At 39.1% G+C, this 26,964-nt stretch overlaps 1 protein-coding gene across 1 annotated transcript; it reads right to left on the minus strand.

Moving 5' to 3' along the window:
* Positions 1–2,092: 2,092 nt before the first annotated feature.
* Positions 2,093–18,730, minus strand: LOC136676959 (chemerin-like receptor 1). The gene is made up of 2 exons (XM_066654277.1): positions 18,695–18,730; positions 2,093–4,196 (listed from the first exon to the last, which is right to left on the minus strand). The coding sequence occupies exon 2, from the start codon at positions 4,186–4,188 to the stop codon at positions 3,229–3,231; it is 960 nt and encodes a 319-aa protein (XP_066510374.1). The 5' UTR covers positions 4,189–4,196; positions 18,695–18,730; the 3' UTR covers positions 2,093–3,228.
* Positions 18,731–26,964: the final 8,234 nt, after the last annotated feature.

The raw sequence follows: 26,964 nt of genomic DNA on the forward strand, positions 1-26,964 counted from the left end.
CAATGTGTCCCATTTCGTTACAATTGTAACTCCTGCATTGAGAGAAGTCTCTGAAGCCATTGCAACCTCTTCCACTTCTTCTGTCTCCTCTAAAACCAGCTTTTGCCTCCTCTAGCACAGCACACTGCAGTTGGTGCTGCTCCTTTTCTCTCTTTTGTTGTCCTTTCTTCACCTTCTCATTGTTTTTTTTTTTTTTTTGACATTCACTGCAAAGGCCAGGACTGTCTGTAGTCTTCCTGTGTCAACTTCCACACAATCATCTCTCACCTTTTGTCTGAATGTCAGGTTTCAAACCACATAGGAAGCATTATTTTAAGTGGCTTTCCCACAGGCTCATGTCGTTTCCGGGATAGACAGCGGGTTTCTGAAGTCTGGAGTGAGCTTTGTGGATTTGTTCCAGTTCTTGTAGATAATCAGCGACTGTCTGTCCTTTTTCTGCTTGCACTGAGACAGTTTGTCCAGATTCAGTCTAACTGGAAACGCTGTTTCGATTCTTGTATAGAGGGCAGCCACTGCGACTTTATAGGGTGATCCAGGGTGCCCCGTATACTGTATGTCTTTGGCAAAAGGAAAATTCCCTTGTACTTTAATCCATTCCAGTTTAATCTTGTGTGAACATGCCTTTGTCAGTTCATTCACAGGTTTCCACCCATTCACAAAAAGCCTCAGCTTGACTAAAAACTTCGGTCCTCCCTCTGAAATTAAAACTTGGCAGAAGCGAAGTGCTCGGTCCCTCTGGGTGGTGCAGTGGGAGGAGGTCTTGCTGCTTTCTTTTTTCTGCTTCTTTCTTCCAGCTCTCTGATTTGCTCCTCCAGGATTTTAGCACATTGCTGCAAACGTTCAAACCTTTTGCTGACAGAGGAGTGGAGTTTGGTGTTGGGTTGAGCTTTTGATGGCTGGGGAGTAGCTGAGCTTAGAGGAGGTTTGATAACGATTTCATTGCCAGCATTCTCTTCTCCCTCTTCTTCTGTTTCATCTGTGTCATTATTTGGCTCGGGAGGAGGGGGAGGGATTCTTTGTGCATTTTATTTTTTTCCCTTTGTGAGCTGTCTGATGTGTGCTTACACACCTGGGCTTCATTATCCTCATCTGTCTCATAAGTATGCCAATTTGTTTTCATGGTAAATTCTCTGGTTTGTTTTTTATTTTGTTACTATTACATTGGTCTTTATCATACGGATGGTAGCTTTATCATACCCATCTTGTTGAGCTTGTAATTGTTGTTTAAAGTTGACTAGTTCATTTATATTTAATGTCCCCTTGGGGGAAAGTGACAGTATTTTACCCACTCATAGTGTAATGTGGCTGAGGCTGACAAGTTGGTAGGATCCATATGCAGGCTTTAATAACACAAATCCAAAAAGCAAAGTCAAGGGCAGAGCAAAGAGTTCAAAAACCAGGGACAGGAATCAGAGAAAACCAGGCAAACTGTTCCAAAACAAAGTCCAAAATCTAGATTCAAGAAGACAGGCTGAGATCAAAAAACAAGAGGGCAAATAACTATGAACACTCGGCTTTGCAGAAAGAACTGGCAATGCTTCACACTGAATCTCTGTGTGAGGGGAGTATAAGTAGAGGGGTTAATGAGATATTGGAAACAGGTGCGTATAATGGATCCGTTGCTAAGGGTGACAGCTATTATTCTGGTGATGAGGACCTCTGGTGACCGGAGTGGGTATTGCACATGACACATATAATTGAACGCAGCAATCTGGTTCCCTTTGTTTCATGCCCTCTATTAATTCACCAAAAAGAGGTTCATTGCAATGCACTATTGGGGCTGGGAAAGGTTTCCCTTTCTCTCCCTTTGAATTGCCTTGACCCATTTCTGAGATTCTTGGAGCGATACCTTCACACAGACAGTATTCTACAGACATCAGACATATAAGCTACTAATAAAATGGAAGATACTCATCAAGGAATTTTGAGAACATTTTCAACCACCAGGTTCTTTCCCAAATTTCAGCCCATAATGGGCTGGGAGGTTGGTCCCTGTGTCGTTCCTCAAACAGGTGAGATGGGGTTCAATGGGTGATCAGTCACTTTCCACTGGAAACGGTCCACCCCTCCAAGACGGTGTGAAATCCTGCTGACTACGCCAAATTGTGGTGGAAAAAATAAATACAAGTGTTAAGAATTGAAATCTAACAGAGCATTTGGAATAAGAAAGTAGTTTATTTAACCTTAAAGTGGTCAACACACAATAGCACAGAGTACTATGTGAATGTGGACAAAAAAAAGATGTTTTCAAAGAGAGTTTATAGGTAGTTTATACGTCATAAGCATAAAATAATCACTCTTTGTTTCTGCAAGCGTAGTTATCTTAGAGACATCTGTGGTGGAAAATTATGACAGAAATAAGAAAGCTGAGTCTCTGAGTCGGCATCAAGTAAAACAACAATTTAATGGAGAGAGAATGCTACGCGTAGCACTGTTTCCTCTCTGTCTGACAGTTTCTCAAGCAGAATTTTTTATACCTGTAATTCCCTCACCCTCATTACCATGGTGCCCTTTTGAATTTACTATCTGCTCGATTTTTTACATTTGAATATATCCTGTTCTCATTATCTACCATTTTTTATTCTCTTTTGCATATATATATATATATATATATATATATATATATATATATCCTTCAAAGGGCAACACATTCACTCACACCTAAGGACAATTTTGAGTCGCCAATTTTTATTTTGCATTGTTTTATATGTTGTTCCATATTCTTTATTTTACCTAGAATAAATCATGAGTGGGCTTCTCATAAATCATGGAAGGGCAAAACAGGATTGATGGCATCATGTTCATGCATCAAAAATTAAACATTATTATTATTATATATACACATCTAAGCAGTTTAGAATTCTGTCTCAAATTTTACAAAGCAGCGAATGAGTGCACAAAATTATTTTTATTTTAATTTGAATTTTTGGCTGTTTGGGCATTGCTCTACTTAATGACCCCCTGCTCCAGATTCTTGGGTAAGCGTAGATTTTGACTAATGGATCAAAATGAATGACTTTGATGACCAAAGCTATGTCATTCTGGTAAAGTAACAAGGACCTACTTGCCTTATGTTTATCTATACATGTCAGGCTCTGCTGGTGCTAGTAAAAATAAAGCACTAATATGACTGGGGATGTTTTATAACCTGCTTAGCTAAAAAGTAGTTAATTAAAGGTCTGGTACACTGCCTTCCCCAAAGCTGACAGGGGTTCATTGGGTTGTGCCCTAGGCTTCCTCCTCCACTGCGTTCTCAATCTTGGACCAAAGAGCACAACATTTATTCTTTGAGTCCTTCCCTATGAGCGCATAAATGAAAGGGTTCATACAGCTGTTGGCGGTGGCAAAAATGGCACCTAATACTTGTCCAGTTTGGAGAATCCTCTTGTTTTCGTAATTGTTCAGTTCCATCAGAGCGATAATGTTAAACGGCAGCCAGCAGATGAAGAAAGTAAAAATGAGTGCCGTCATGACCTTGAATGGCTTTTTGGAATTCGCTGATTGGTTGATCTTCAGCTTCAGTATGATGACAAGGTAACAGGAGATAATGATCAGGAACGGTACCAGAAACCCCACAATGAATCTGAAGGAGACTATGACAGAGTGGCTGCCTTCAGGGTAACTGTTGTAGCAGACATTTTTCCCTTGATGAAATGTTACTTCTCGAATAAACACAGAGGGTGAGCTACACACTGCTGAGATGATCCAGGCTAACACGACGATCACAGAGGCCTTTCTTACGCTGCGCTGATTCTGAGCCCAAGCAGGAAACATAACAACCACGCAGCGGTCCACACTGATGATGACCAGCAGGAAGATGCTGCTGAACATGTTGAGGAACATCACAAAGGAAGTGAACTTGCACATGTGGAGCCCAAAGATCCAGTCGTCTTTCACCAACTTAACAACACCGAAGGGCAGAAAGGAGCAGAACAGGAAGTCAGACACAGCCAGACTCAGGTACCAAATGGTGTTGACTGACTTCCTTAGTTTAAAGCCTGCAATCCAGATCACCAAACCATTTCCAGCAACTCCCAGGATGAAGACGACAACGTTGATTATTGCCAAGTAAATATAGGATGAATCTCTATCAGGTAGTGGAGGTGTAACTGGGTCAGCAATGCTGTCTTGGTAATTATTATAATAATAGTCAGGATATTCTGTCTCCATCTCTTGGGTTGAATTCATGATTTGGTCTGTAAAGCAAACAGAAATCAGAAATGTTACTGTAGTGCTAATTTAAATTTAATTTAGTTATGAGTGCTTAGGTTAATAATGACAGCAGGTTATGAGCTTTCAGTGAAGACTGAGGTTTAGCTTCAGAACTCTGTGTTCTTGAATGAAATGCAGGTTTCAGTATTACACAAACTCCAGATTCTAGTTACATTAATAAAAGGTGAGACTTTCACATGCCCATGTTGGATTTAAATTTTTGGGATGGAAGTATTTTGAAGAAAGATTTTGTAAAAGGATTTGAGCTGTGCTTTGAAAGTGGGAAAAAGTGGGGCAAGAACAGTGAATGACCTGCCACACACAGTGGACACTTTGAACCAGGGGACAGCTAGATGACCTGATTAGAGGAGCTTAATTTTTTAAAATGACACATATGGATTGAGTAGTACTGAAATAAGTAGGTGCAATGTCATGTGTCATTTGACTTGTTTTTCTGTAGTAAAGTTTAGTTGCTCTCTGCTACTTTGAAGCAGTAATCTGAAGCTCATATTTATGGCTTTGATGCACCAGAGCAGTCTTTGTCATTGCTAAATAACTGAAATAACACTGTTTACAAACAAATGATTCAGTTGGTCTCATTGATGGGGTAGGACAGGGGCTAATGGGCCAGTATCTTTGACAGTGGGGAGGAGATTTCTCACCTGTGTTTCACACCTATCTCATGAATAGTCAATGTGTGAGCCAGAGAATAGTGAAAAATAATGTCACATCACATTCATAACAATATAGAAGAAAAACTAATAAAAATCTTGGAAAGCTGTTAACACCAGTGTGTAGCCAACACCCATGTCGACAAAGTTCAGAGCTCTAAAGAAAAAAAATCATATATGTCTCCGATATGTTCTTTCACTACATATAAGCACCTTTGAAAATTGATTTTTGGGAAGTCCATGTTGAACAAAAAAAAAATAGATGACTGGCATACATACTTCTGTCACATTATTGTTGCTGGGTTTGTTCTGAATATTAGCATGTGTAGCTTTTTGTGAACAAACCTTTTAAGATAGGTGAAATTTATTAAAATATCAAGGCATGTCAGATCACCTCAGACATGGGTGAAAGGCCTCAGACTCCAGGGTGATAAGAGAAAGCAAGTAAATTAACTTATCAGGTAATGAAAAATTAATACAGATTAATTAATCTAAATTTGCGGTTTACTTTTTTATAGCAGTAATTCTGAGGTGCAACTTAGTATGTGTTAATTTTTGTTCTTTATTTCTTCTCAACCTGTGACACTGAGGCCAAGTGAAGGAATTCATATTCCCCATCCACAGAGATATGCATTCTATTATCATGATGATCATTTAAAAGGAAGAATATTTTAGAATAAATACGTAGTCATGGCCTTGTTCTGGGTGTTCCTCAGAGCCTCCTCCCAATTGGATATGCACTAGGGAGGCATCCAAACAAGAAGTCCAATGCAGATGCATTATTACTGCCACACATAACCATCTCATCTTATTGTTGTAGAGTTTGGTGATATTTAGAGGTCTTAATTGTACATAAATGTTCAGGAAAGTATTTGATTATTTATGAATATTTTTATTTGGTGACATGCTTTTTCTAAATACGCAATCAGCAGAGTGTGTGAGGAAGTAGATGAAGTGGTGGAGGGTTTAACCAATTTGCAGGAGAGAGAAGAAGAGAAGAGCAATGGCAAGTGGAGCTTTGTGGCTGGATTTAAAGTGGAGTACAGTGTATTTCATTACTGTCTCTGAAGTTTTAAATCAGACTGAGAATCTTAAACATCTACTGAAAAGACAATTGTAGAGAAGTGGGACATTTCTGCTCAAAGTTTCTCACCCATTTTGTCTCCTGGACTGTTAATGAGTGGTTATAGCCAACTAATTAGTGAGTCAAAAGTTTATACATGGACTTTACTGGTGAGCTGATCTAGTTTTCTGAGCCAAAGTTTGCAGTGAAAATATTCCAGATAGTGGTCTGAGCTACATGAGATGTTCAGGCTTCCTCTGGCTCCATTGGACATGACACTTTTGACTCCTCAGCCTAAACCCCTACGTGACTACCAAAAAAATGATAATAATAATAATCATATTAACGACATATTTAAAATAAAAATATGTAAACCATGTTAATATATATAAGCAATACACAAGTAGCATATTTGTTTCAAAAAAGATGAATCTCCTGTGTGGTCCTCGCTCCCCCATTAGAAATGAGAAAATCCCAGTTAGAAAATGCCTCAATCCACCTGATCCACAATGTACCAGACCCGGATTACTACCTCTCCCAGGTGGTGGGTCCATGGGAGAGTGGACCCATGTTGCTCCTTCGGGCTGAGCCCGGCTGGACCCCATGAGTGAAAGTCGAACCACCAGGTGCTCACCAAGGAGCCCTTCTCCCAAGCCTGGCTCCAGGGTGGGGCCCTGGTAACCCTGCTCTGGGCGAGGGAAGCTGTGTCTCTGTTTTTTACTCTCTTCATCTAGGAATTTATGGATCACTCTTTGTCTGGCCCATCGCCTAGGACCAATTCGCCTTGGGAGCTTTTGCCCCCGACAACGGCACACAAACCTCTCCACCACGTTAAGTATTTGTTTATTACTCAGTATCTTATGTGTCCCATCCCTGGATCACCACCATACAATTTATAAATATGCATAAATATACAAATTATAAATTATATTAATTCCACTTTTATTAATGTGTTTGCTTTTATTTTTGGCAGGTTTGGTCTTCCATATGTGTAAATGTCAGTGAATAATACCATTCTTTGGGAAAAACTAAGTCACTAATTGTTTGCCCTTTTTCACCCTTGCGGCTTTCTGTTGCTTCTCCTTGTGCTTTTGGTAACCGGACTGGAGTTCATCTCACCACCACCACCATCAGTCTTGCTTAGCAACGGCTAAAGTGTTTACCTGTGTAGCAGTAACGCTCACATTAGCACAACTGACAGCTAAGCTGAGCATTTCACGTGTCCCGCTCTGCCAAAATCAGACTGTACCATTCAGCAAAAAGAGAGAGGGGTGAAATGACAACAAGGGTGTAGAACTAGCATGGATGAAGGTGAGGTGTCTCCACCAATATCCAGTGATAAGTGCATTGTTCCCACCAATAATTTGATCCCCTCCAAAAAAAACCAAACAAACAAGATCTGTCAACGTCTCCTTAACCTGGAGGTACAGAAAGGGTTAATCGCGTTTTCTACTGCAGTCCTACCTCCTCGTAACACATATGGCTACCAGATTTACACCCCTGCCTGATTTGGACTGCACATGCACAGAACACCATGCTTGTGTAAACTTTACTGATAGCTCCAATATTTTACTAATTTCTTCGAATTATTATTACGAAATAATTATACGAAATATTTTATATTTCTTCGTATAATTATAAAGAGACACTGCCCTCTTTGCTTGAATGTCATTTCTGTCCCACATCGTTATTCGTAATGTACAGGTACTCCAATTGTTTAAAACTGTGAAGGACAGTGAGGAAAGACTAACTCATGTTTACACACACATAAGGTTACACACTCTTGAAGATAAAGCTCTTCTTTACTCTTATTGCTGCTATAAACTATATGCGTGAAGGTCAGCGTATGCACCGTCCAAATCAGGTAATGACATTAGCAGCGCAAAAAACGGAAGGAAACTTTCCTGTCATGAGCGAGTATTACTGTGAAAGACTAAGGTGCAATGTGGGTAGCACATGGGGGTCATAAGCGAGTGAGAATGGCAACATAAAAGCCTCATTTCAAAAGCCTACAAAAGGCAATACTATTAAAATAATATTAATATCCCTCAATGGGCCCCCTGTCAGTGCCAGGCCTTTATAATCGTCCTAAATTTCCCCACCATGGCCCTGAGTGTGTGAGTGAATGTGTGAGTGTGTGTCGCCCTGCAAAGGACTGGTGCCCCCTCCGGTGTGTGTCCCACCTTGCGCCCAGTGACTCCTAGTAGGCTCTGGATCAACCATGACCCTGAACTGGTAAGTGGTTACAGACAATGTATGTGTGTATGTATATTCCTACATGAAATGCATATTCTTCGTATTTTACAAATATGTTCTATTCTAGCAGACATTTGACATTTAACGAGACTTTAAAATGTGCAGAACATAGTCCTATCATCTACTGAATTGCCTTTTGAGGTTATAGATAATGAGCAATTGTTCTTTCATTTATTGTCTATAACCCTTATCCAGTTCAGGGTCGCGGTGGGTCCAGAGCCTACCTGGAATCATTGGGCGCAAGGCGGGAATACACCCTGGAGGGGGCGCCAGTCCTTCACAGGGCAACACAGACACACACACACACATTCACACCTACGGACACTTTTGAGTCGCCAATCCACCTACCAACGTGTTTTTGGACTGTGGGAGGAAACCGGAGCACCCGGAGGAAACCCACGCGGACACGGGGGGAACACACCAAACTCCTCACAGACAGTCACCCGGAGCGGGAATCGAACCCACAACCTCCAGGCCCCTGGAGCTGTGTGACTGCGACACTACTTGCTGCAGCACCGTGTCACCCTGCATTAAACATAATTTCATTTATTAATCAGCGCAGCCCATCACGTAAACCACTGAAAAATGATGTAATGCCTGAGCTACACAGCCAGGTAATAATAAGTGATAAATGAAGCTACAAACAGAAAATAATAGTTAAAATATTGCAAAATACAGTCATTAAATTAAGGTTTTTTGTGTGGGTTTCTACATACAGCACTGAAATATACTTTTTAAAGTGATCATACAGCTGATCAGATACTAGTGTGTGCTAAAAATGAGAGTACTGTACATGATTTAATATAATAGGAAATAGCAATGCAGTGATGTGGGCTGGAACAAATGGCATTCATGCTTTTCAACCATAAGAGACTTGACTTGGATGTGCAATATCACACTAAAGAAATCTTACCCTCTTAAATAAGAGAGCAAATAAATAAGGCATTTTAAGAAAACACAGGAAATGGTTTCTAAAATTGGTTCACTAATACCTGTGGGAAACAATTTAATATTAAATACTTTTGTAGACCATTCTGAACCTGCAGGAGGCCGACACAGGAATTGTTCTTAGTCTAGATTGGGTTTCGCTGTAGGGACCTACTTTACTTAATATGATTTAGCAATCTGTTAATAGTTAAATACTCCTCTCTAATCTATAACTGCTCAGTGGACATGACAACTATCCTTTTGAAGCATTGCCACTGGGCTACAGAATTTCTGCAGTATTATTTCTCAATTAATTCTCAATTGACCTTTCTTGTTCAAAAAATGTTTTGCAAACTATTATTGCCAAAATCACTTTGATGTGCACAAAAACTGTACCATGATAGTTAAATGACTAAACTCTACAAAAGATTGAAAACAGTAAAATACCGTAAATATTTTTATCAGCTAAAAAACTTTTTTTTACATTTGTTCACAGTAAAAAATACATTATTTTACAGTTCAATACACAAATAATTAGGGGTAGTAAAAGTGGCCAAGGACTGATAGGAGGTGAGTCTTATTATGGAGCTTCCAGATTTCCTTTGCAACTCCATGTTTTCTGTGTCTTTGAAACTTTTTGATTTTGGGTTACACTGAGGCGATTATTTTTGGGATTTGTGTGTGTGCTTCTGTTCATGTTGTGACGAGTTGTGTTTTGGCTAGGAAAGTTCACCGTGCTGGAGTGTGGCACGCAGACACCAAACAATTCTTTGCTTCTTTCTCCAATACCTCCTTTTAAGGGCTGAATATAGGACACGGTATGGCTATATCTCAGTCTCTGTTTTCTCATTTGTCACACTATTTACATATTAATTTTATGGCAAAACAAAGTTCCTTTGTTTTTTTTTTTAATGTAAATACTATGGGGTTTTATGGTGTATATCTGTTTTAACAGAAAAGCACTGTAAACAAAACAGTTCTTGAATGTAAAATTAACTACTACTAAAAATAACACTGTAATGTCACATACATTTTGAACGTATATTTTACGATGAAATTTTGGCAACCACAGCTGCCAGTATTTACTGTACATTTTACATTTTACTGTACTTTTTTTTTTACAGTGAAATAGCTCTGTGTAATTAGTAAGGTGGTATTGTTTTAAATCATGAGCAGATTTACTCTGTGCATTATACTGATTTCCACACTAAATATTTGCAGTAGTTAGAAATTACCTTAATCAAAGTTGTTCATCAAAAAATAAGGAATGGCTTAACATCCAGAAAGAAACACAACAAGAAAACTCAAATAATTAAAAGTAACTGAGTGTTCTACATATTCTGCCAAAATACAGGACCCAGTTTACATCTAAATAAAACACACAGATTACCTGCTGGCTGCTGCTTTTCAGTTTTGTTGATTTATGAAGTGGCACTTTTCGACCAGTCTTATCTCAAGATGCACAGTTCCTCTACATTTACTTGTGCATATGCCTCTCAGAATTGATAAGCAACCACATATTCACACACACTTTGTGGCTGTAGCACCTCCACTGCCCATGTTTTGTCTTGATTTATCTGATAGATCATGTACTTTCTCTCTCTACAACCACCATGCACTCACAGAACTAAACAGAGCAGACATGCAAACCACACAATCTCACATACAGTGTCAGAGAGGGGCTGCCGTGTAAAATCTGATGATCAGCAAAATATTACACTGTATTTACATTATAAAGCCATTACAGTTCATTTGTGGCTGAGTGTGAAGGCCTCTGGAGAAAGAAGGAAACATACAGCAGAAAGGGTTCTTTAAACGTTCTTCTGCAAAAAGCTGTGGTTCTATGTAGAATTCTAAACCAATAAATTATAAAGAATACTCTTTCAGTACCATATAAATCCATAAATTAAATCCTAACTAAAGACTATTGTTTGTTATTTGGTTTCTAGGTGAGTTTGATAATATAGACACTAGAGATCTGTAGTTAAAAAATGATTCATTACATTTTTTCTTTAATTTTTTTCTGAAGTTAATAACGGTTAAAAATGTAATTGCATATTTTAGCGGTTAAAACACAGAGTTAATGAGTCACATTTCATTGTTAAACATTTTCTTTCAGCAACTGTAAGAAAATATAAGAAAAAAGTATTCTTACAGCTCAAACCTTAAACAATTCATTTAAATTTATTTTCATGAACAATAAAATCATTCCGGCACTAATAAAATTTTTTTGTTTCAGATGCGTCAACGCCTAATTTTCTTAAATTGTAAATTTTTATATTTGCCCAAAATATCTTTTGAAATCAAGGGGAGACATGTTAGTGATGGATGTCGTTTATTACAGCTGAAATCACTCAGTAGAATAGGCGTCTTATATCTTGTGGATAGATATTTCACAACATATTTGAGCATATTTCCAGTCAAAATTCCATTCTGCTGTGGTTTGTGTCAGATTTCTCCTCATTCATTTGTCCATAAGCCATGTACAAGTGCAGCTCTGCACAGTCTGAAGATACTAAAGTTATCACTTTAAAAGGCACTTAAAAGCTTTGTTTGTAACAGACGGCTACAGTCATGGAGAATGTCACGCTAACATTGCCCTATTAGAAACCAAAAGATCTGAATTATCAAGTCCATAAATTATGTACATGGTTGTCAGAATGCAAGGTCACATTACACAGTCACTTTAGAGCAGTGGTCACCAACCAGTTGATTGCTATAAATCATAGGGCTGCTTCAGTTATCACTTTCTTTGCAGGGACATAAAGTGCCCCTGATCAGTGCTGACCGTGACCCTGAAATGGATTAAGAGCAAAGAAGATGGTGATGATGATGATGATGATCTTTCTCTGCCCTGTCTGAGCCAACATGGCAGCAGTGCTGACTATTGCAGATTCTAAACGGTATAATATACAAATATTGCATGTGTATTACTAAATACACCACAAGCGAGAGGCACACAATAGCCCGGTGTTCTCTTGAGTTGGTCTACCTTGTCGAAATGTGCTGTCATAGTGTACTTTAAGTATGGCCGGATAAGATATTTGGATAGGCTAAAAGATGTATTTCAGAAAATGAAGTATAATCAGGACATAGCACAGCCTAAATCCCTGAATGAGGGGAAAGATAAATTAAGGTAATAATAAATTCTTTTAGACATTTTATTTCACATTTGATTTAACATGTAGAGTTAGCTGAAGGAAATAACAGTAAGCTAAGAATATAATGCACCAGAGGAAAACAGATTTGTCATGAAAAACACATGAAAACATTCAAAATTGTGGGTCTCAGCATGCAAAGAGCTACTAGGTACCTGTTTACAAAGCACTTGCAGACAGTTTACAGCCTCAGACAGTGTACAGCTGGACAAATAGCAGCTCAGTATGCAACCTTCCTCTCGATTGCTTTCTCAATCTTTGATAAGAAGAATCTCTTCAACTTATGCCTGAAATCACTGGGCAGTAAAATACAGAGGATAGGGTGGAGGAAGATTTTGGTGGAGGCATCTTTTAAAGGTCAGGGGTTACCTGGCTTGTAATTGTTGTAATAATACTCAATCAAATTGTAATTAAAGCTTAAATGTATCCTGCATTGAGAAAATACCTGACAAAAGGATGTTATAATGTTATGCTATTTACAATCTTAAAGGTAGCTTTGGTGGTATCCTTCAAGAAACGGGGGTGTCCCTTGACACTGAGGAATTATTTTCTTGACATCTGTGACACTTCCATCACACCATTGGTCCCCCCACAACATTGTTGCTGAACACATCAAGGGAAATTTTACTTTACTAGTCAATGCTACCCTAGACTAATCAAGTATACTGTCACAGTTTGCTGTAGGCCAAAAGTCAATGGCTTTATGACATTACAAATGACCTAAGCCATAACCTTCTAGAAAGGCTTATTCAAATCTTGGATGCAAAGTCACTACTCAATATGTCTATAGAGGCAGCACTGCCTTTGAGGCAGGAGAAATATATTTTTGAACCTACTAACCTAGCCAGAGGCTGTAGTTTCCTTGCCACTGCAGCCTAAAACCGCCCTCTGCTAGATTAAACAAAAACAACTTAGTCTTAGCTGAAAGTGGAAGAACTGCACATTTTAAAGTACTGTGACTCCTAGCAAATAATAGTATAATGCTAATTATACGAAGGTTTAAGACAGACCAAATGAAATGTAATATAATTAAATAAGGAAAAATAAAATACAAAAATGTTTAGGGTTCCTATTTATTTTTACAGAAAATAAATTAACTCTTTTTTTTCAGTTCGCACAACCCTTAAAAAGTCAAGAAAGGTCCATAAAATGGAGGGAATTCAGTTTTCCTGAGATTAAAATTCAAAATCAAACCGTTGCCAATTCCACTGTTGTATTGAAAAACATGTCTTCAGGTATACAGGGTATAATATTTATGTATTGTAAAAATTTGGAGTAATAGGCTTGAAAAACTCAGATAATAAATTCCATAAAATGATTAAATCAAACTATTACCAGACCACTCCACTGCGGTCATGAAGAGCATGTTCTCAGGTGCCCAGAGTATAATTTTCATGCATTTTTACTTTAAAAATTTGGAGTAAGAGCATTTCAAATTTCAGTAGAAAAAAAATGTTTAATTTGCACATATTAAGAGCAATTTTGAGAGCTTTTAAAGGGTTAAATCAAACTGTTACCAAACCACTCCATAGAAGCCTCAAAGAACATGTTCTCAGGTACCCAGAGAATAATGTTTATACATTTTAACTGTAGGAATTTGGAGAAATATCATTTCAAACTCATATGTTGTTAAATTCACATATTGCAATATTTTGAGAGCTATTAAAAGGTTAAATCAAACTGTTAACAGACCATTCCACTGCAGCCTTGAAGAACATGTTCTCAGGTACCAAGAGAATAATGTTTATACATTTTAACTGTGGGAATTTGGAGAAGTATCAATTCAAACCCAAAATATGATATGAACCCATATGATGTTTAATTTACAAATACTCCTCCTTGGATTACCACCATAACGTGGTGGAGGGGTTTGCGTGCCTGCGTGAGCCTAGGAGCTATGTTGTCAGTGGCTGCAAACCGCTCAAGTGAACGCAGGAGGCCTACATGCGAAGAAGCCAGAAGAACAGCATCATCCGTATACAGCAGATATGCCACCTCCCAAACCCTCTCGACAGAAGCCTTCCTGTCCCAGGCTATGCCTCGCCACCCTGTCCATGAACATCAAGAACAGGAGTTGAAACAAGGCACAGCCCTGATGGAGTCCAATACCCACATTGAACAAGCTTGACCTACTGCAGAGGATGCGAACCCAACTCAAACTCTGAGAGTACTAGGACCGCCGGAGCGATCCTGGCACCCCATACTCACAAAGCACCTCCCACAGGATCTCTTAGGGAACATGATCATATGCCTTCTCCAAATCCAGTACAGTAGCAAATTCCCACGCCCCCGCAATCATCTGTGAAAAAGTAAAGAGTTGGTCCATAGTTCCTCGGCAAGGACGAAATCTGTATTCTTCCTCCAAAATCCTAGGTTTGACCCTCCATCATAGTATCGGATAGATTATCCTTTCCAGCACCTTGGCATAGACGTTCCCAGAGAGGCTGAGAAGTCTGATGCCATGATAATTGCCACACTTTCTTCGTTACCCTTTTTGAAAAATGGGTACCACCATCCCCATTTGCCAATCCAAAGGCACAGTTCCATGCAATATTGTAGAGGCGAGTCATCCAAGATAGCCCCACAGTATTAAGGGTCTTCAGTAACTCATCCACTCTTGGGGCTTTGCCACTGCGAAGCTTTTTCACTACCTCAGTGACTTCAGCCTAGAAATGTAAATGACACCCCAGACACTTCTGGCCCTACCCCCTGTCTAGGAGGCTTGTCTCTTGGGTTTAGGAGTTCCTCAAAGTGCTACTTCCAACGCCCAGCAATATGCTCAGTTGAGTTCAGAGTTTCACCATTCTTACTGAGCACAGCTTGGACAGTGTCCTCACCCCCCCTCATGAGCTGTTGGAGTGTTTTCCAGAACCTCTTTGTAGTTGCCTGGAAGTCATTCTCCATGGCCTCTCCAAACTCTGAATTTTGCTTCTACAACTGCAACAGCCGCAGGCTTTTTCGCCTGCCAGTACCCATCTGTGGAATCGGCAGTACCCTGAGCCAGCCAAGTTTGAAAAACCTCCTTCTTTTGCTTGACAGCTTCCCTCACTCCTGGTGTCCACCAACGGGTTCTTGGGTTGCCACCATAACAGGCACTGTCAAGTTTTTGACCACAGCTATATGCAGCCGCTTCCACAATGGATGTCTGGAACAGGGTCCATTCAGACTCCATTCCCCCTACCTCCTCCGGAACATGTGAGAAGTTCTCTCTGAGGTGAGAGTTGAAATGCATCTGGACAGCTTTTCCCAGCACACCGTCACTATACATTTGGGCCTACCAGGTCTGTCCAACAGCTTTCCCTGCCATCAGATCCAACTCAACACCAAATGTTGATCAGTTGACAGCTCAGCCCCTCTCTTTACCCGAGTGTCCAAAACATATGGCCTCCATGTGGACATAAGGACACAATCACAAGGTCGATTATTGACCTTTGGCCCAAGGTGCTCTGGTACCAAGTACACTTATGAGCCACCTTGTGTTCAAACATGATGTTCTTTATGGACAAAACATGATTAGCACAGAAGTCCAATAACACCACACCGCTGGGGTTCAAATCAGGCAGGGCGTTCCTCCCAGTCAGTCTTCTCCTGGTTTCCCAGTCATTGCCAACGTGAGCATTTTAGTCCCCTGTATAACAATAGAGGCAGTGCATGGAATCCTCTCAAGAACTCCATTCACTACCTCCAAGAAGGCTGAATACTCTGCACAGGTTTTGTGAGTATTCCGACACCCGCATGGTGCCTCTCACCCTGTACAACTCCTGAGTAGGAGAAAGACCAACCCCTATTGAGGTGTTTGGTTCTGGTGCCCACACAGTACGTAGAGGTGAGCCCAACTATATCTAGCTGGTATCTCTCAACCTCACACACCAGCTCCGGCTCCTTCCCCAGCAAAAGGTTACGTTCCATTTGCCAAAAATCAGTTTCTGCTGCCAAGCTCCATGATGCCAGGGTACCCTTCGTCCCCGTTCTGTGCTCAATGGGCATTGCACCGCACACCTACTCAGGATCTTGTGGATGGTGAGCCCATATGATCCTCCAATGTTGCCTATTCAGGCTGAGCCCAGATGGGTAACGTGGGCTGCCCGGCCACCAGGCATTCAGGAAGGGAATTGTATTGTTAATTTTATGAAGTTTGCAATGCTTTTACTCCACATTCTTACAGTAAAAATGAATGAATATTATACTCTGAGAACCTGGGAACAAGTTCCTCAAGGCTGCAGTGAAGTGATTTGGTAACAGTTCGATTTAACCTTTTAATAGCACTCAAAATTTGCCGTATATGTAAATTAAACATCATTTTTATGAGATTTGAAATAATATTACTCCAAATTCCTACAGTAAATATGTATGAAAATTATTCTCTGGGTACCTGGGAACATGTTCCTCAAGGCTGCAGTGAAGTGATTTGGTAACAGTTCGATTTAACCTTTTAATAGCACTCAAAATTTGCCGTATATGTAAATTAAACATCATTTTTATGAGACTTGAAATAATATTACTCCAAATTCCTACAGTAAAAATGTATAAAAACTATACCCAGGGTACCTGTAAACATGTTCTTCAAGGCTGCAGTGGAGTGGCCTAGTAACAGTTTGATTTAACCTTTAATAGCTCTCACAATTTTGTAATATTTGCAATAAACCATTTTTACTGAAATTTGCAATACTCTTATTCAAAATTTCTACAGTAAAAATGTATGACAGTTATTCTCTGGGAACATTAGAACATGTTCTTCAAGGCTGCAGTGAAGTGGTTTGGTAACAGTTTGATTTAACCCTTTAACAGCACACAATATTGCAATATGTGCAAAATAAACAGCATATTTATGAGTTTGAAAGGATATTACTCCAAATTCCTACAGTAAAAGTGTATGAAAAGTATGCCCTGGGTACCTGAGAACATGATCTTCAAGGCTGAAGTAGAATTGTCTGGTAACAATTTGATTTAACCTTTTAATAGCATGCAAAAATTGACATATATGTAAATTAAACATAATTTTTGTATGAGATTTGAAATAATATTACTCAAATTTCCTACAGTAAAAACGCATGAAAATTATACTCTGGGCACCTGAGAACATGTTCTTCAAGGCTGCAGTGGAGTGGTCTGGTAGCAGTTTGGTTTAACCCTTTAAAAGCTCTCAAAATTTTGCAATATGTGCAAATTAAACATTTTTAAACAACTTTTCTACTGCTCTTACTCCAAATTTTATACACATAAATATTTTACCCTGTGTACCTGAGGACATGTTTTTCAATACAACAGTGGAATTTTCTGGCAACAGTTTGATCTTTAAGTTTAATCTCAGGAAAACTGAATTCCTTCCATTTTATGGACCTTTCTGGACTTTTTAAAAATTGCAAACCGTTCTTTTAGCCAATCAGGCCTGTTTTTAATATTAACTGAACATAGTGAACATAGTGAATTATGTTTTAAATTCCAATTCTTATGATTTTCAATATCTGCGCTGTTCTGCGAGTCCCCCCTGTCGCTCTCACACGTTCTACACGTAAACCGCGAGGTAAACGCGCACAAAAAATCCTAGCGTAGATTGCGTGACTGCGTTATCGCGAAGTGCAGATGGCGTGACCGCGGTGAAAAAAAAGACTAGCATGAAATAATTTTTTGGATATTATCTTCTAGTCTGACATATCCTACTGCATGACTAAAACTAGGATAAAGCGATGTCTGGCGCACATTTGTAAACACTGAGAAGAGAAATCTGCTGCGGCAGATGTCAGGTGGAAAAAAATCCTGACAGGTTAACACACAACCTGAAGTTCTCTTTTAAAGGATATAGACAGTCCATACTGTCCTCTTCGTAACACAAAACCACCAGCATCACACAGCGCGTATGCAGCCTTGAATAGGTGGGTTTCCATCCAAAACGTTTACACGTTTTGCGCATTAAAGAAATATTGGCAAATAATAAAAGATGCGAAAATGAGTCGTGGTTCCATCCACTGCACTTTTGCGAATAAACTTCATGATCAGGAGCAGCATCTAAACGAGGGAGAGATATGTGTGGGTCGTATATAACAAAAATCTTGATTAAATATTTTTTATTGGGCGTCTGTGTCATTTCTGTGGTCCAGAGCTTGTTCTTAATGTTTTGAATGGAAATTAAAATGCCCCGGTGGGAGCGACCCTGAACTGGATTAAGCGGATACAGATAATGAATGAATGAGTGAACATTCTATGCTCACATCCTATTGAAAACAGTGAGTGCCTAAGTAGTAATATAAACCGGTATTTCATAGTTTACACACACAATGCGGTACTAATGGCTAATCGCTTACAGCCACTTTCTAATAACAGTACATCACTATTGCACAAATAATATACATTAGCACAACTTATTTACATGAAATAGTGTCATTTAAGAACAGAAAAAAGATACTCACTTATTTGGCATTCACGCACAACAACACCCCTCAGCCTCAGGCTCTCACTAAAAGTCAGGGATTTCGAGTATGACTTTTTTTGTGGGTGTGCTTTTGGGCGTGGCTTTTTGGCAGGGAGGAGCATTGTAAGGGTCACACCCTCACTGGTAATCATGAACAAGTGTAACTCATATAAGTCCCTAATGCAACAATTGCAGTGTGTGTGTGTAAGTCCGTTGCATCACTCCCTCTCAAGCACATAGCCTTTTGTACATTCAGTGATGCTTTCACACAGTGCTCTAACTGTGCTAGCTGACATCTGAGAAACAGATCTTAGGGCGGCAGTGGTAAAATTATGAAAAAAATGTTATATAGTACATACAGTGTGGAACTCTTGTGAAAAAGTATGTTAATATTTGCACATTGCAGTAAGAACATTTACTTGATTCGTTCATTAAGAAATAAAACTCTGTGTCTGTGTGGTTGTGTAATGTTTAATGTTTTGACTAATAAATCCTGCAGGAATTGTGCATTTATTTTTTATAATAATTCGTATCCTCTGTGTCAGTATTAAAACTTTCTACTCCTGAGCCCCCATTGGCACTTTTTTGAGAAATTGGGGCCCCACTCAACTGAGTGTTTTGCTCAGTACATTAAATGATTATGGGACTAGATATTAACCAGGTATGAAAGAAAACTTCAGGAATACATCTTTTATATATAAATAATTATTTCTATATACATGACTGTTTCCAGAGATGCCCTGTTCCTTTGTCAAAGTATATTAAATGTTGTTGTTAAAATGTAAAGGTGAACACAGGGCTTACAGTGGGTCATTGGTAGTTGATTTATGAAAGTGTGTTCTGATGCAGACTTATGATTGGGGCTTGTGAAAACACTTCTTGTGGGGAAATAAAAGAAAGCGAACACCCGGCTTTGAGGTGGAAGTACTGGGGCAGGGCCTGTGATTATTTTAATTGTTATTATATGGAATTTTTTAGGATGATTGTAGCTAACATTATTTTCTATTTTAGGTGCTCTGAAGCAGCAAAAGTGTGAAGAAAATGTGCCAGAATATGCCTTTTCTGATACAGACAAAAATGTCTCTGCTATGCACCGCAATGGTGGTTCAGGTGAAACAAGTGGCCTGTTCTTCACCTACTGATCTGGAACATGAATTGAGGGCATGAACAGTAATATACACTGACCTATCACTGAAATAGAAAAACCTGCCTTGTATCTACACTCATTGTCCAGACCATACAGGAGCACTATGTAGTTACAGATTGTAGTCCACCTGACCCCCACAGGACCACCACAGTGCAGGTACGATTTGGGTGGTGATCATTGTCAGCAGTGACACTGATGGGTTAAAAGGGGCTGAAAAAAGTATGCACAGAATCAGATGGACTAAAATGTGTAATTATAGAACTACAAAGTGCTCCTGTATGGTCAGTGGAAATGGCATTTGATAAACTTGAACTAGTGAGGTGGCCAAATATTCAGATTTTAAAAATTCAGATACATTTTACACATTTTGATTAAGATCTTAAGGATTCAGATCTGAAAAACAATAATCTAAGCCAGAGGTCAACCTTCTTTGTTTCTCAGGAGCATGCCTCATTAACAATTCAGAGAGCCTTCTTCTCACATTTGGGGCGGCACGGTGGCGCAGCAGGTAGTGTCGCAGTCACACAGCTCCAGGGACCTGTGAGGGGTCTGTGAGGAGTTGGTGTGTTCTTCCCGTATCCACGTGGGTTTCCTCCGGGTGCTCCGGTTTCCTCCCACAGTCCAAAACACACGTTGGTAGGTGAATTGGCGACTCAAAAGTGTCCGTAGGTGTGAGTGTGTAAGTGAATGTGTTTGTGTTTCTGTGTTGCCCTGTGAAGGACTGGCGCCCCCTCCAGGGTGTATTCCCGCCTTGCGCCCAATGATTCCAGGTAGGCTCTGGACCCACCGCGACCCTAAACTGGATAAGGGTTACAGATGAATGAATGAATGAATGAATAAATGCAAATACATTTATTTTTTATTAACCAGAATAACATGTACTTGATAAAGGAACAGTGCATTGCTGGGAACCAGCCATTTATGTAGAAATACTCACATTGCTGCATAAAAATGTTGGGTGGCCTCTCTAGGGATGAACCCACTGAAAATCACTCGGGCAGCGTTGATAGCCCTGTGTCAGTGGAAGGGCATGGGCTTTCCCACACAGGGGGTTCCTAAGGGCATAGTGCATGCCACATGTACTGACTACAGATTTGTAGTCTGGTTGTGAGGGCACTCACGAGGGCAGAATAGTGAATGGCAGGTGGAATCGCAGTCAGTAGACCCTCCACATAAACTGCTTGGAGATGCTGGCGGTCATTACACATGCTGGCACTCAGACTGATTTTTTGGAGCAGCGTTCACTTTTATCCGTGCGAGCAACATACGTTCGAGGGATGCTCAACAGGGGAGCAGATCTGTTGTCGACAGACAACCCCCTTTATGGAGAATGGGCACTCAACAGTGCAGTTGTCCAACGGATTTGGAAGCGCTACGGCAGGGCGACAGTGGATCTTTTCACGTCAAAAGAGAATGCACAGGGCTCTCTGCTTTTGCACACAAGTGGCCAAAACCACTGTTTTATGAGTTTACATCGATAGCATTAATCTCTCCGACTCTAGCAAGAGGCAGAGAAAGGTGCCTGACTGTTATCTTGATAGCTCCGCGTTGACTGGGCAAGCCCTGGCTGGTGGAGATCACACAGATGCTGCAGGGCACCTCATGGCCCCTCATGCTATGCAGGTATTTACCGATGCAGGCGAGGGGAGAGATTTATCACCCGCACCCAGAATGTATGGCTCTATGGGTCTGGCCCGTAAGTGGTTTAAGCAAAAAGAGTAGCCGCTGAATGTGATTGAAACCATTCAGAATGCTACATCTCTGTCAATCAGGTCCCTTTAATAGTGGATTTTTCAGCAGTGGTATACCTGGAGGGGGTGTGTCCCATAGTGAGCCACCTCACTCATGCTATAAGAGAACCGGGGTTACATTAGTAACCTAATGTTTTGCATTTGCAGTCAATGAATACCTGATGAATGAACATAAGATCAGTGACCTCAGGAAAAGTGTGTACATTTAGATTTATTGTTGTTTCACACACACACACACACATATATATATGCAGCACGGTGGCGCAGGGACCTGGAGGTTGTGGGTTCAAATCCTGTTCCTGTTCTTCAATCTGTGAAGAGTTTGGTGTGTTCTCCCTGTGTCTGTGTTTGTTTCCTCCAGGTGCTCTGGTTTCCTCCCACGGTCCAAAAACACATGTTGGTAGGTGGATTGGCGACTCAAAAGTGTCCATAGGTGTGAGTGTGTGTGTTGCCCTGTGTGAGTGAGTGAATATGGACCTGCTGTGACCTTGAACTGGATAAGTGGTTACAATATATACGCATATAAAATATATATAGTATCAATTACTTAAAATGACAGCTTTTCCTTTTAAATTACCTTTGTATGAAAGGTGCTATACAAATTAAGCTTATTGTGGCTGATTTTATTATTATTCTTTGCTTGAAGTATTGAAGTATGGACCTAAAGGTGACTGGCATACACTGAACTCAGCATTATTATCATAAAAAAGTGTAAACCTGTGTGTCTCTTCTGGAATAGGGCAAATGTTTGACTTATGTAGCATATGAACAAGCAAAGCAAGAAGGTTTTCACTGTAGGACAGTATGTAATCTACTTAAAGGGATTATGATAGTGAATGATCAGCAACCATCACAGACAAAGGGAACTAGTCAAGACATGAAGTAAACCAATAGTTAGAACTGGGCTGGTAATTCCATACGGACTGTGCTCAATCACAATTGCCATCACATCCTTCACATTAGCTCAAGTGTAAAATGGTATTTTCAGTGTGTAAATGGTGTGATGTTGTCACACTTTTGTCCTGTTTAGTGTGTTCCTGCTTTGTTTTTGTTTTCTTTTCTGCCATGTGCTAAAGGAGCACATAGATCTATGTTTGTTTTGGTTCCTTGTCATGTGATTATTCTTCCCTCACGTCTTGATTAGTTCCAGGTGTTTCTTGTCTGTGGTGTCCTTTAATAGCCCATGGACAGTGCTTCCCACTTTGTTACAAATTGAATATTCAGATTTAAGGGAATTTGTAGGTACAAGCAACAACAAATGGATTTATTGGATTTCTCAGCATATAGAAAGGGTGGAAACATAAAGCTATCAGCAATGACACCTTTTTTTTTTTTTTTTACCTTCAGGTTTTGACTGCTCATCATGTAACAAAAAATACAGGTCAGTACTGGGGAGCTGCCAACATAGGGAACACATAGGGAACAAGCGCTGGCTCAGCTAACTTCACAAGTACCTGAACTTCAGGTAATTTATCTTGTGAACTCTGTGAATCCAATGCTAAATAAATGAAAATTCTAAATGTTGATCCATGTCTGATTTTTTTTAACAGATAGATAGCTGACCTTAAGTCTATCCAGAACCACATACTCCTGTACGCCAGTAAGCATTCTGCATTTAGCCCACCAACATTTGAGACCAGAACCCTCTTGCAGAACTTGACAATAACTACCACAATGACACACCAAACCGGACAAAACCTGATGAAACCTAATAGTATATTTTGACAATTTTTCAGGCCATTCTAGAAAATGTATTTTTTATTTTTTTTTTTTTTTTTGTGTGTTTCAACTACAAGCACACTAAAGACAGCTGAAATCTATGCTAAGGGCTGGGTGATATCGTCTTTAAATAATATCACGATATTTCCGGGTATTTTGACAATAATGATATTCTTGGCGATATACACATTTTAAACGCTTGCTGTCAGTATTACAGATTTATGTAAGCAAATCTGTCTCATCAAACTTTGAATTATTACCACCTTTGAATTTGTAGCACTGAATTTTATGCACTGAAATTATGCATCTGAATTTTGTTGCTTTTAAATTTAAGTCTTCAGGTTTCCTCCTCTGAATATTTTGCAGAAAAAAAGTTCAAGCTCAAAATAATTCAAATAATATATTTCAAAGTGGCTCAAATTAATTCATTATCTGTAACCGCTTATCCAATTCAGGGGCGCGGTGGGTCCAGAGCCTACCTGGAATCATTGGGTGAAAGGCAGGAATACACCCTGGAGGGGGCGCCAGTCCTTCACAGGGCAACACACACACACTTTTGAGTAGCCAATCCACCTGCAACGTGTGTTTTTGGACTGTAGGAGGAAACCAGAGCACCCGGAGGAAACCCACGCGGACACGGGGAGAACACACCAACTCCTCACAGACAGTCACCCAGAGTGGGAATCGAACCCACAACCTCCAGGCCCCTGGAGCTGTGTGACTGCGACACTACCTGCTGTGCCACTGTACCGCCCTCTGCAGATATTATCTCTTCATTTTCAAAGAGTCTCAAAAATCTGAAAAGCTCACTATATAGTCTGTTATATTGTGTCTTATACTCTAAGACACAATATAACAGACTACTGATATCCTGAAGACGAAATTTTACTGTGGATTTTTATATAATTGCCCTATAAACAGCATTGGACACGATAGAATTTGAAATTTGTTAAGCTTAATTATTTTATCTTAATTTATTAACCTTGAATAATAACAGTGAAAACATGTTCTTGAAAAATCATGAGTTCAATTCAAGAGCAATTATATTCAGATGCATAATTGCAAAGCAAAATATTCAGAGGTGGAAATCCAAAAGTACCACAAAGTACATGCTTTGTGCAAGAAGTACCATCTAGCTCTTTACTGTGGTGGAGAAAATAAATACAAGTGTTAAGAAAGAGCATTTGAAATAAGGAAGTAGTTTATTAACCTTAAAGTGGTAAACACACAATAGCACAGAGTACTATGTGAATTTGGACAAAGAAGATGTTTTCACAGAGAGTTTATAGGTAGTTTATACGTCATAACCATAAGATAATCACTCGATGTTTCTGCAAGCGTAGTTTCCTTAGAGACTTCCCAGTTTAATACAAGATGAAGGACAAAATGTTTTGTTCTGATGAAGCACTGACCTCGAACTGACCTGACATACACTTATTTTTTGGGTTCTGTTGACGATTAGAAATGAATATACAGACAAAACAAGCAGACAGGGTCTTTCAACAGAGACATATAAAAATTTCCATTACAATTACTAATTTACTAAAATGATATCCAATACTATACACTTAATACGGTTTCATTAATCTAATAATTGTACTGTAGCACATAAGGCACTATAACTGTTAAGGAGCTGGCTACTGATTATTACATTATTGTGCCTTGTGCTAAAATAAGCATCTTATATTATATATAGACAGGTATAAAAAGAGAAATTAAAACTTAACACACTCGGAAAGAAACCTACACAACAGATAGGCCAGTGAACTCCAACTTATTTTATAGCTATTGCATTGTGCTCCATCACTCCATGAAGAATATTACCACTGTATTATAGGCAATACTGGGGGCTTTTCTGAGATTATACAAGCTGTAAGTATGTAGACTTGAACAGAATAGATGAAGGTTAAATCAGCTGAATTCACCAGTAATGTATGTCTGTCAAACTTTTGCCCTGTTTTGTGCTTTCTTGCTGTTTTGTGATGTCTGTGTCTCTACACAGGCTCTGTGTTTGTTTTGGTTCCTGTGTCCTCCCTTAGCTCCGCCCTAGCCTTGCCTTGTCACTAGTATTCCTGTTCCTTTCTGTTCTGTTTAGTTTAGCTTTGTGTTTTCTGTCCTGTCCACTGTTCATTTTCTGGCTCTGCTTTGTTTTGGGTTTTGTTATTTGTCGTAAAAAGTTATTCCCTGCATGTACCTTCGTGCCATGAACATGTCTAAAAATATTTGGACATATTTGTATTTGCATCTAATAGATTTAAGCATTTCCTGAAGGATTCACTGAAATTACAAACTCAGAAATTGCAGGGAAAAAAAGAAAAAAAGTGTGTGTGTGTGTGTAAATATATTCATTCATTCATCCTCTAATATCCTCTGTAACCGCTAATCCATTTCAGGGTCGCGATGGGTCCATAGCCTACCTGGAACCATCGGGTGCAAATATATATATATATTGATATTCAGGTGTAAGTACAACAATATATTAAAGATATGAGAGCAAATAAAATGTAATTCTTAGATATTTAAAGCCACCCTAATTAGCAATGTCCCCGTACATCTACTGTCACGCTGACATACAACAGCATAACACTGAGAACATTAACTGCTAATTATGTTATTCAGTGAGCAGACTCCAACATTGACTAGTATCAGGTTGAGGGTAGAGAGGAGTATCAGAGGTTAGAGTTTAGAGGGGGATGTTGGTCTACTTGGTCTAATCTATCCAGAGAGATAGGTCCGTAGGTGTGAGTGAATTTGTGAGTGTGTGTCGCCCTGTGAAGGACTGGTTCCCCTTCCAAGGTGTGTTCTTGCCTTGCGCCCAGTGATTCTGAGTAGGCCCCGGACCCACCGCGACCCTGAACTAGATAGGTGCTTACAGACAATGAATGAATGAATGAAATTTTTCCATCTCCTTCTCATGAATACAATTGCTAGAAAACATGGCTAAACACACACACACACATACACACCCACACACACAAATTGAATTATTCTAGAAAACCCTTATATTCGAACAGGTCAAATATTTGATCTATTGATTTCTAATGTCTGTTTTGTTGTCAGCAATATCATTACTTAACTGAATTTGTATAGTTATATACCCAAAATTCCTTTAAGTTCATTTAGTGTAAAGGGGGAATGTTTAAAATTGTTGTTAGTTTTTTACATTTTATGCTGTACATTTTGGTAAAATTTTCTATGAAGCTCTTATTTATAAGCTTAATATAATGCTGTATTATTTTTAATATAAAATACAAATACAAATTTAATTATATATAATATAAAAATTATTATTATTATTATTGTTGTTGTTGTTGATTTTTAAATTGTTATTAAAAATAATAATAATAATAAATATGCCATCATTTGCTGTTTCAAGTTAAGTAATTGGCAGTTTATTTATTACAAATAAATTAAAAAAATTTAAATATTAATTTACTTTAAACCCTAAATGATAGCAATTTAAACATTTTGATGGATTTGTTATTGTTAATATGTATTGTACTTTGGGTACGGTTGGAAGATTTTTAGGTTTTTTATTTTGCATTGTTTTATATGTTGTTCCATATTTTTTATTTTACCTAGAATAAATCATGAGTGGGCTACTCATAAATCAAGGGCAAAAGAGGATTGAAGCTCATGTTCATGCATCAA

The sequence above is a fragment of the Hoplias malabaricus genome, chromosome X2 (genome assembly GCF_029633855.1).
Source record: "Hoplias malabaricus isolate fHopMal1 chromosome X2, fHopMal1.hap1, whole genome shotgun sequence".
NCBI classification, from domain to species: domain Eukaryota; kingdom Metazoa; phylum Chordata; class Actinopteri; order Characiformes; family Erythrinidae; genus Hoplias; species Hoplias malabaricus.

Excerpts from the sequence above, each read along its gene's own strand:
- LOC136676959 (XM_066654277.1), bottom strand. The coding sequence starts at position 4,188 with ATGAATTCAACCCAAGAGATGGAGACAGAATATCCTGACTATTATTAT.